The sequence below is a fragment of the Ovis canadensis genome, chromosome 13, assembly GCF_042477335.2.
Source record: "Ovis canadensis isolate MfBH-ARS-UI-01 breed Bighorn chromosome 13, ARS-UI_OviCan_v2, whole genome shotgun sequence".
Lineage (NCBI taxonomy): Eukaryota > Metazoa > Chordata > Mammalia > Artiodactyla > Bovidae > Ovis > Ovis canadensis.
The window spans coordinates 40062767-40074153 of record NC_091257.1 but is presented as its reverse complement, the minus strand read 5'-3'; the positions used below and the strand labels follow the sequence as shown (position 1 = coordinate 40074153).

At 45.9% G+C, this 11387-nt stretch overlaps 1 protein-coding gene across 33 annotated transcripts in view; it reads right to left on the bottom strand.

Moving 5' to 3' along the window:
* The window catches only part of KIAA1217 (KIAA1217 ortholog), an 817826-nt gene that overhangs the window by 25559 nt on the left and 780880 nt on the right, over window positions 1-11387 (bottom strand). For all 33 annotated transcript variants that reach the window (XM_069547449.1, XM_069547447.1, XM_069547448.1 and 30 more), the window contains 4 exons: window positions 8406-8581; window positions 4331-4461; window positions 3774-3921; window positions 1023-1437 (listed from right to left, as the gene is read on the bottom strand). In XM_069547449.1, the coding sequence (XP_069403550.1) occupies window positions 1023-1437; window positions 3774-3921; window positions 4331-4461; window positions 8406-8581 (870 nt within the window). The remainder of the gene's footprint in view (window positions 1-1022; window positions 1438-3773; window positions 3922-4330; window positions 4462-8405; window positions 8582-11387) is intronic.

Genomic DNA, 11387 nt, shown 5'->3' with positions numbered 1-11387 from the left:
GAAACAAGTTGTCCACTGCTGACTTGCAAGAGAGGAAGGAATGGTTAGGACTGGGGACCAGGACACAGTCCTGAGCGGAGGAGACTGTTTAGAGAAGAGGAAGGAGAGACCCAGGGGAATGCAGTGTGCTGCACGAACACTGACACCAGCTCTTGCTGAAAAGAATATTTTAAAAACACAGCAGGTTTTCTCTCTATACCCTGTGACTTTGAGGCCTCCCTCTCTCGTTTCTTCTGAGACTTTGGTAACAACTTCCCATCCAGCATCCTTTATTTGAGACCCACCACCTCAATCAGTTCTGCATACTGTTTCCACATGAATTTTCTCAAGACACCACGTTTTATCACTGGTCCAAGCAGCAGAATTTCTCTGATATCCATGGAATAAAACCTTAGTCGTCTGAGACCGGGGAGTCGTCTGGACCTGAGTCAGCTTCCAGCCCCTTTGGCCAGCTGTTTTTCCTCCTCTTCCCAGTCAATAGGTATACTCAAGGCCCGACCTTCTCTATCTGAGAATGCGCTCACCAGCCTTCTCTGCTTACCCAGATTCTATTTCATCTTCAAGGTCACTGGTGAACCCTGCATTCACCAGTGGTGTGCTTGAGCCAGCTCACATTGGCTCAGGAGGGCTGACTGTCACCTTTCCTCCCAAAGTCACGTTCAGTGGATGTCACACTGTTGCTTTACTCAAAATCAAATGGTTGGTTAAGTCTTTCCACCACAGAAACTGGCAAATGCTACAAATCAGGCTTTTCCCTGTTGTTAAACACGGACCAGCACACCACTGTCTCATCTTCCTACAGGTTGGGTACCTGACTCTTCTCTGAAATCTGATGGTCTTTCTCTTAATCTGGCCATTGAAACCTACTTAATGACTTTTAAAAATCTATCATATATGTATATGTTATACACATCTTTGATACATATATCCATTGTCTCTACAACCAGACTGTCAACTCTTGGTGGGGAAGGACCCCATCCTTCCCCCTTCATGGAATTAGGAGAAATGGAAGGAGGACCTACCTCGATAGACACCGCCCTGTTCCTGGTGCTCACACTGTGGATTTCCTCGACGAACAGGCTCTGCACGGAGGAGCCATCCCCGGGCATCTGCGGGGACAGCAGAGTGGAGGGGGCCTCCTGCGTGGCGGCAGGGGCGCTGGTGGGGTGAGGGCCTGGGCCCCCAGGTGCGTGCTGGGCAGGGTTCAGCAGCGCAGAGGAGAGCTGGGACGGCTGGATGACCACGGGAGAGCTCTGCGCATGGTGGACAGCCAAGGGCACCACTTCTGCCTTCACGTCGCCGGGGACGGGCTGGCCCGAGCTGTGGGGGGCCTCCTCCTGGGCCTTCAGGACCTCGGCGGCCGTGGCCTTCTCCATAGCGACATACTGTGCGGCCTGGGCTGCATCTGAGCCTTTCAAGAGCCCATCGGTGACATGCCTGGGAGAGACCACACAGCAGCATCAACCAGTGAACCAGGTAACACGCATTTTCATTGTACGGTATTTACTTGAGTGCTGTGTCATCCGCAGACCAGGCAAGATTTTGTTGCAGAAATTAAGACATGCTAAAATGCCAAGTAGCAGCTTAGAGTTGAGGGTTTCCATAGCAACAGAACTGCCACCTCTTCTTCCCTCAGGAGCTGGTCTGCTCCTGCTGCTGTGCCCACTGTTGGCGTGGTGGTGTCCCAGAGTGGACACATGATTCTAACCACACTGCCCGCACCCGTTCCAGGCCTAGGCAGTGCTCAGATGCTCGGTTCTGGCCTGAGCTTCCTTAACCCTCCAGTCTCTCCTGCCTTCGCTGCTGCACACCTCGGGAAGGTGGTTTACATGCCAGTTCCTTTTACTTGCTCTTCCTACAGCTCAGCCATCTGGCCACCCAACCTGGACCTGACTAGCCTTTTTGCAACATTGAGAGTGACTGTGACTCTTAACTGCCGCGTGAGTCCTCATCCTCCTCTGCTTTGTAGGGGGTGGGGGGGGGGGAAGGCAGTCATCTGATGCTCTGTCCAGCTCCACCCACACTAAGGTGGAAAAGACAGGACCTTCAGGGTCAGACAGGCTTGTGTTCGACTATCAGCTACCGTGTTCTAGCTCTGTAATGCTGGGAACTTCACCTCTGTGAGTCTCAGGTACTTATCTGTGGATTATAGGAAAGATGATGATGGTCTAATTCCTTCCTCTGGGCTGGTGGCTACGATCAACATAGTCAAATGAAAGACACTGCCAAATGTGATACTCAACCCATAATTTTTAATTAGCCCCTCATTCTCTTACCAAAATGTGTTTTTCTTTTGCTTTGAAAAAAAGATACTGCCTTCCACGGCTCTCCTCTGTTGCTCACTTCTTTAACTGTCTGGTTCCTTCAATCTTAAATCCCCAAGGGTCTGTTTCCCCCTTTCCTTCTCCTTCTGTCGGAGCTTCTCTTCCATTTTCAGTAATCACCTACATGAAGGCAACTTTCAACTCTAAACCTCCTTCCCCTCCCTCTGAGTTAGGCAAAGACTCCTTCTAACTGTCTCTTGAACTTCAGTCTGCATTTCTAAGGCCTTCCTGGGCAACTCTGCTCTGCTATCCTTCCGGCACCTCAAATTCAAGACACACAACCTCTCCAGCATCTTCCCGACCCGCTACAGTTGCTCTGAGCCACGACTGTCACCTGCTCTGTCGTCTCTGTCGGGCGCCAGGACGTGTGCCTGTCCCTGGGGGCGGGTGTATTCCTATCTTCCTCCTTGTGTTTTCCACAGTGCTGAGTACAGCACGTAGACAGAAAGATCCCAAGAAATAATAATATAAAAGCTTGTGATAGGCAGCTTAATGGAGGCTATATTTATTTTATTTTTAAAGTAGCTTAACTGGCTTTATCTGTATCATGTTTTAAAATTGGTTTTCAGGGAAGAGAGGGAGGGTGGGCACTGCTGCCAGCCTGCTATCTCTGTAAACACTTAGTCAGGAAGGCTTGTTGTAGGCTTTGCGGTTGGGTTACCACATTTAGGTAAGAGTTTAATGAAGAATCCTTTTAACATATTTTTATCCTACTGGAAGAAAAAGTTCACTCTTCAATTTAAAGTAGTGAGTCTATGAGAAAATGTAATTCAAGTACAATTTCTTCCTGTACCCAGGCAGATGTTTTCTCTGCAGGAAGAGGCAAGAGTTATCTTAATTCAGATTTTTGCTGGCCTCCTGAAACTTATCCAAGAGATTATAGAGCTCTTTGTAGCATTAGCATCTCAAAAGAGCCTCTTTCCTTGAGGTCACTATTACTAGAAAAATCTCACTTGCTCCTTACGGTTAATAATCCATCTAAAAGTCAACTGTACTTTTAACATATTTCTTCTGCAAACCTATCAAAAGATGATAGTGATTAAAATTCTCCTAAGAATTTAGATGTTACGTATGCTTGTGACCAGCTCTCAAATCTGGTTTTAAGAGCTAAAGGGTAGTATCTCTGTAATTTCCTAGTTCTGTTTTCTAAAGAAAAGGAAAATTCAGGACTGATGCTGTTGGGAGGTGGTTTATGTGGTAGCTGTGTCTATTTCCCATGTGGGAAAGGAAGTTTTATACGGGCAGGGGTTCTGTCTGGTTTATTCTTAAACTCTTGACACCCAACACCAGGACTGGAACAGATAAGAACGTCCAAATATGACTGACTGCCTGGCCATGAGATCAGAACCAACAAGTCTGGTGTCAAACTCTCAGGTCACACCCACGCCACCCCACCCTCCCCCGCACCACCCCGTTCCAGGCCCACCCAGTCCTCCAGAGCCTGGTCACCTCCGCAGCATGGTCAGGGTGTCCGTCAGGCCGCGCACTCTCTGTAGGAGACTGTCCAGCCTGTGTGGCTCCTCCTTCAGGAACCGCACCGCCTCCACTTCTATGCGCAGGATGGCTCGCATCTTATTTTGTAAGGTTGGAAATTCTCCTGCAGACCAAGAACAGTGAGTGAGCAGCAGGAGCAAAGGCAAGAAGAGCAGGCTCCCCTCCCAGACCCCAGCACTGGACATGGTTGAGAAGTGTGGGGGTTCAGGAGGCAGAGCTGGTTCAACGTGACCTGGGCGCAGGGTGCAGCCCCTCAAGGTCTCATTTCCCGTCTCTGTATGTGGGATGTGTCTGCGGGGCCCCGAGGTGTATTCAGATTACAGCAGCCACTAAGTATTAATACCAGCTCCCGGCAGAGAGGGGCGCGTCTTCCTCTGTTCAGGGATGCATCTTGAGCACCCAGAACAGTGCACGGTGGGTGTTGGATGAACACCTGCCCACGTGCACGAACGAATCCTTCACCGTCTGATGGGTTGTCTGGATTCCCCTCCCGCTCCAAGGAGGATGCTCACCTTTCAGGGAGGCGACGGCCTCTCCCACCTGGCGCAGCAGGAAAGCCCCATCCTCCACGTCTTTCAGAGTCACTACACGGCTGGCCGAGGTGGAGTCCTTCTTTAGATCATCAACGAAGTCTTCCAGGTCACTAGAGGGAAAGCCGACCACAGATGGAGTGAGTGCGGGGCCTTCCCTACGGACAGTGCAAGAGCAGAGGAGCCTGGGCCTCAGCGCTGCGGGTCCCTCCATGCCCACGGAGGTGTAAGCAGCTGGGGAGGAGTAGATTGGTTTGGCTTAATAGACCCTTCTGGGGTGTGAGGTGAGGTTTCTCGGGGAGGCCCAGGTCCACCACCTGGCTGACAAAGAACCCACTCTTTGTTTTTAGCGGTGCTGATACTGACTGAGGGAGAGCTGTGTGGACTCTGATGTGACAGAGGACTAAGAAGGGGAGAGACAGCAAGAGGAGGAGCCCAGGTTGCTGCAGATCAAGCTTTTCCACCTTGGCACTGACCTCTGGGGCCAGGTCATTCTTTTCTGCGGGGGTGGGGGCGGGGGTGTCCTGTGCACTGTAGGGTATTCAGCAGCGCCCTGACCTCGACACATTAGCCTCCAGGAGCAGCAGCTCTAAGCCAACAAAATGGACAATGTGGAGGAAGTGGACCAATTCTTAGAAAGGTACAACCTCCCAAGACTGAACCAGGAGCAAACAGAAAAAAATGAACAGACTAGTCATAAGTACTGAAGTTCTAACTGTGGTTAAAAAACTTTCAAAAGTCTCTAGGTCCATCCACGTCTCTACAAATGACCCAGTTTTGTTCCTTTATAAGGCTAATATTCTATTGTAGATGTACCATATGCTCTTCATCCATTCCTCTGTTGATGACTGCAATAAAGGATGAAGTCAAAAAGAGAAAAATATATAACACATATATATGGAATCTAGAAAAGTGGTACAGATGATCTTATCTGCAAAACAGAAATGGATACACAAACATAGGAAAAAAATGTTTAGACACCAAAGGCGGCAGGGTGGTGGGATGAACTGGGAGACTGAGATCAGCGCGGTACACGCACACTATGGATACTGTGTATAATCAGGCAATGAGAGCTACTGTACAGCACAGAGAACTCTGCTCAGTGCTCTGTGGTGACCCGAATGGGAAGGAAATGTAAAATCCAAAAGAGGGAGTATATGTATACATAGAGCTGATTCACTTTGCTTACAGTAGAAACTAACAACATTATCAAGCAACTATACGCCAGTAAAAATTAATTAAAAAGGAAAAACTTCCAACAAACAGAAGTCCAGGACCAGATGGCTTTGTTGGCAAGTTCTATCAAACATTAGAGGAGAGATAGCAGCTATCCTTTTCTCAAACTATTCCAAAAAATTGCAGAGGAAGGAACACTCTCAAACTCATTCTGAGGCCACGATCACCATGATACCAAAACCAGACAAAGATGCCCCAAGAAAAAGAAAATTACAGGCCAGTATAAGTGATGAACACAGATGCAAAAACAAAAAACAAAAACAAACAAAAACTAGCAAACGAAATCCAACAGTACATTAAAAGGATCATACACCATGATCAAGTGGGATTTATCCTGAGGATGCAAGGATTCTTCAGTATCTGCAACTCAATCAGTGTGATACACCACATTAACAAACTGAAGAATAAAACCATATAATCATTTCAATAGGTGCATAAAAAGCTTTTGACAAAATCCAACACCCATTTATGACAGATGCCAGTAGTAACCTCCCCTAACTTGAGACAAACAAGAATGTTCCACAGACATTGTTAAAATGTCCCTAGAGGTCAGGAGGGGAACAAACTTGCCCCTGAGAACTTCTGGTTTATACTGACTGTCCCGTCAGTAAGGACTGACTGCCCTCTCCAGGCTGCAAAGAGAATGAATGATCCCAGGTCTGATTTCTGGAAGGGGAGCATGTGCACACATGTACTCACCGCTTAGGGTACGTCTCCCACTTCAACAAACACACCAGTAACAACATCATGTCTCCTGCGCACGTCAATAACCCCACCCTAAACAGATGTGTGCGTTATTTCATTTTGCCTGTTGCTCTGACAGTAGAAACCCCTGCTACTAAAGAAACAGGAAAAGAGCTTTGATTTGAAGAACCACGAGGTGGCAGTAAGCGGACAGCAATTCCAGTGCCAGAACCTTTAGTGTGGGGCAGGCAGCAAGTAGACAGACTTCCAGTTACAGGGGTTAGGAGTGTAATCAACAACACGATAAATATAGTTAACATTGCTATATGTTACTTATGAAATTTGTTACGAGAGTAAATCCTCAGAGTTGTCATCAGAAGGAAAAAAAGTTTTTTCTATTTCTTTCATTTTGTATCTATAGGAGATGATAGATATTCACTAAACTTACTATGGCAATAATTTCATGATGTGTGGAAGTCAAATCATTATGCTGTCCACCTTGAACTATATGGGGCTGCATGTCAATTACATCTCAATAAAACTGGAAGAAAAATTTAACTGGCAATTCTATGAAAACATTAAAGGCTATATATTTTTTTAAAAGAACTTTTCAAGAAGAACCTTGAGGCCTAGTTGTAGACAGTCGGCTGTCACAGACCCATTTCAGAAAACTAACAGCTTTACTATCTCACTGCGGGTGATTGTCTATAAGTGCAGGGACTAAATACAAATTGGAGTCAATTTTTGAGATGCTGATGAACAGTGGTCAAATTTATTATCTGACTCTCTAGACTACTACTGAGAAGGGTATTCTAATTTTAATCAGGCACACTGGATTGGCATCTGATTTGATATAAGCTACAGCTCAAATATCAAAGAGGTCAATGAGCATAACACCCCCCATCCTATAGGCTTCTGGTGATTATAGTCATGGAAAGAATTTGAAAGTTGCTCTCTTACAATCCCACTTTGGGACGTTTATGCTTTCCAAAAAAACGAGAATTACCCATCTACAATGGAATACTACTCAGCCACAAAAAAGAATGGAATTTCACTATTTGCAGCATTTACCTGTGTGTGTGGAGGGCATTATGCAAAGTACAACAAGTCAGAAAAATACTGTATGCTTATCACTTACATGGGAAATGCAAAAAAATCACAAACCAGTGAATATAAAAAAAAAAACAGTGGACTCCTGGACACAGAGAACAAACTGGTGCTTATCAGTGGGGGCAGCGAAGGGGAATCTAGTGGGAGAAGAGGAGGTTCAAACCATTGAGTGTAAGACAGGCTATAAGGATGTACTGTACAACATGGTAAATATAGCCAATATTTTGTAATAAAATATTTTAAAGTATTTTAAATATTTAATACTTTAAGTATTTAAATACTTAAAAGTATTAATAAATAATTAAATAAATGAAAATGGCTTTGTGAAACTCAAAAGAAACAAACAGGAGAGCTACCAACACTAGAAGAACCCACACAAATGACTCTTCATTCTCCTAAAAGGTAAAACTGTTCTATGATAAATCTTCACTGCATAACAAAGCATACATTAACATAACAGATGGGCCTGCCCCAGTGACTGGGGCGTAATAAAACTCTGCTTATTTCAGTCGTGCGACTTGATAGATGTTTCCAATAAGAACCTCACAGAAGATGGGTCGCGTTCAAGGCAGCATCTTTCACTGTGCATCAAACATACTTTACACTGAAATTCTTCTTTTGTGATTTAAACTACAGTTGAATAATAGGAGGATAATTTTAGCGCTTTGTTATTTTGGCTATTAGTTTTAATTTATTGAGATTAAATTCAGACTTCCCATTTATCACTGGGTTGTGCCACTGGCTCTTTTTAATTTGATGGGTTGCCAAGCCCTACAGAACAGTGCGATGCTTCCAAAGAGACTGATAAGCTCAGTCACCTGAGGACTGTTCACTTTCCTGAGCTCGGATGGAGGGCACTAGCCGAGTGTCCACGGATATCCAGAACCAGCCAGAACTGGGTGCTCAGTAAAGAAAGAGTATGAGAACACCATCTAGGAAGGGCCGCCTCCTTGGCCAAGACAGGCTTGCCTTCCAGGTTGAACAGCTATGCACGCAACCAGGGACTGACTGCAAGGGCTGGACTCACCCCAGCTTGCGGACGATCCTCTCCTCTTCGTGCAGGTACTTCTGCCTCTCCTGCTCCACCAGGACCCGCTGGCGCTGCACAGGGTCCTCCAGTCTCTTCATCGTCTCTATCACTTTGCTGCTGATTTCCTGCTCAGCCTTCCTCATCATTGCCTTCAGCAGCTCCTGGTTCTGCAGCTGTTGGACAAAAGAAATCACCCTCCATCAGCTCTTGCCGGCTGCCACGGGGGTGCCAGGGCGCCTGGCAGGCCCCAGGTGGGGGTCTGGATAAACAGCCCCATAGTTGAGTCTTTCTTTATTTCACTGTAAAAGGGAAGGGAGCACAGACTGCATATAACATTGCTGCTTCAGCCAGCATCCAAGTTTGAGTAGCCAGCTGACAAGCACACTTTCACATCCCTGTCTGCAAAAAAGTAGTCCTTCCTAAATGCTGGATAGTCATACAGACAACGGGCATGAAATTGCACATGTTTTCATAGAGAGAGCCAAGAGTACCAGCTCTGGAGCCAAGGAGACTTAGAATCAAACCCTAAACCTACTCCCAGATGCACTGAGACTCTGGGCACGCTCTTTATCTCTAAAGATGGGGGCATTCATCTCCCTTGCCTCTTCTACTCTGAAAATTAAACGAGATACTGTTTGGTATAGAAAGGTACTCAACAAATGTTGGTTTGACTGTGGACTATTTCAGCCCATCAATTAAATGAATATCTGTGTCCCTCTTATTAATGGGTCCATGGACCAAACACCATGTAAATTACAGACCATCACAACATAGGACTTGAGAGGGTGGGGAAGGGAAGGACTGGGATTTGGGATTAGCAGCTGTAGACTATTATATGTAGGAAGGATAAACAAGGTCCTACTGTATAGCATAAGGCACTATGTTCAATATCCTGTAATAAACCACAATGGAAAAGAATATATAAAAAAGAATGTCTATATAACTGAGTTGCTTTGCTGTACAACAGAGATTGGTACAACACTGTAAATCAACTATAGTTCCAAAAAAAAAAAAAAACACCTCAAAACACAGTACTTGCTTTCAGTGGTGGCAATGATATTTGCAGATGAGCCCTAAGGCTTTTGGCAATTAACTGATCTCCCTGGATTATACGTAGGCTGCTTGCATACATAAGACCACAATTTCCACATAATTTTCCCAGGTGGTTTCCAGAGTACTCTTGTTTCTCACCCCAAAGTATAGGATGTGTGAGTATCAATCCAGGCTTTACACAAAATCTAGCCGAACATTTGAATCCTGTTTCCAAGAAGGTGTTACGTGGCTCCCTGGGGCAGGACAATTTTCTGACAGCAAGTACATCAAGTGAGCTCATTCAATCAGCCTGAAAACCAGTAACTCTATCATACCTATTATATCTGAAGTTCCTCTGAAATTCCAATTAGCTGTTACTGCTTCCTTCGTTTTGTGGCTTCGTAGACTGTGAATCACCTCACGGGAGGGATGAAATGCCATCTGACTGTGTCACCACCTGCTTGAAACCTCATCATGGCTTCCATTTTCTCTGAATAAAAATACACCATTTCTGGGACTTCCCTGATGGCCCAGTGGTTAAGACTTAGCCTTCCAATGCAGGGGATGCAGGTTCCATCCCTGGTCGGGGAACTAAGATCCCATATGCCTCATAGCCAAAACACCAAAACATAAGATAGAAGCAATATTGTAACAATTCAATAAAGACTTTAAAAATGGTCCACATTAAAAAAAAAAATTCAACATGGACCAGCCCTACAGAACCACCATCATGTTTGAACACCACCATCAACTGTCCATCCAGAGAAAGACAGCCTGAGTTCATTTCTCAGCCTTCCTAAGTAGTTCCCAGCCTTCCTAATTAGCTCCCAGTCTCCCTAATTAGCTCCCAGTCTTCCTAATTAGTAGCCATGCGATTGTGGGCAAGTTATTAATCTCTCCGTGTCTCTCCAAAACAAACAGAAAGGGACAGTAGTAGTTCGTATCTCTTGGAGGCGTAATGGAGCTTCGTGACAGTCGTGCCTGGCACAAACTGAGCTCTCGGTGCAGATGAGGTGCTATCAGGGAGGATAACTGTGGGGGCGAGACCTGCGGTTTTGTCTGGGAGGGAACCCCCAAAAAAGTGCCACCCTTGGGTTACCTCCTCTGAATGAGTCATGATCATGCTTTCACACTCTCCTCGCTAATGCTGTCTTTTTATTGAGGTCTTAAGACAGTCAGTCGGTTGCTGAAAGGCAGCACGTTTGGAGGCAGCACACAGACAGCAGCTTCCAGCCACGCTCTCTGCAGTGACAGCTCTGTCCGCAAGGCATGCGGAGGTCTGGCCCTTGCCCACATCACCAGCCTCCTATCACTGCAGGCAGCTGGTGCGCTCTCTGCTCCAGCCGCAGGGCCACCCTCTCTGTTCTGACAGCCTGACCCCCTTTCCTTTCTGCCACAGGGACTTTGCATGGTACTCCCTCTACCTGGTTAATTTCTGCCTTCCACAGAGGCTCCAGGACACCATGCCTGGTACATAGCAGGCACTCAAATATGCTGTTGGCCACAAAGTTCATTCAGGTTTTTCCACCAAATGTTACAGAAGAACACAAATGAGCTTTTTGGCCAACCCAATATTTGTTGAATGTGTGAAGTGAGTTGGTAATAACAAACAATGGAAAATCCACAATTATTTGCCAGATGGTAGAAATGTGAGGTGACCCATGGCTTGGCTATGTCTTGAGCTCAGTGCTAATACCCAGACTTGCTCCGACTACAGTTGCTAAACAGACATAGTAAACCAGCTGTTATCAAAATGGCATCAAATTCAAGGCCATGTGTCAAATCCTATAGACCTATTTCCTTCAGGGGTTGAGGGATAGTGGTAATGGGTACGTAAGGGACAAATAAGATGATTAAATGTGTCTAAAAGTGACTGATGCCTAGGTCCATCCCTGTTTAACTGGTCTAAGATGCAGCTTGGGCACTTGGAATTTTTAAAAACCCCTC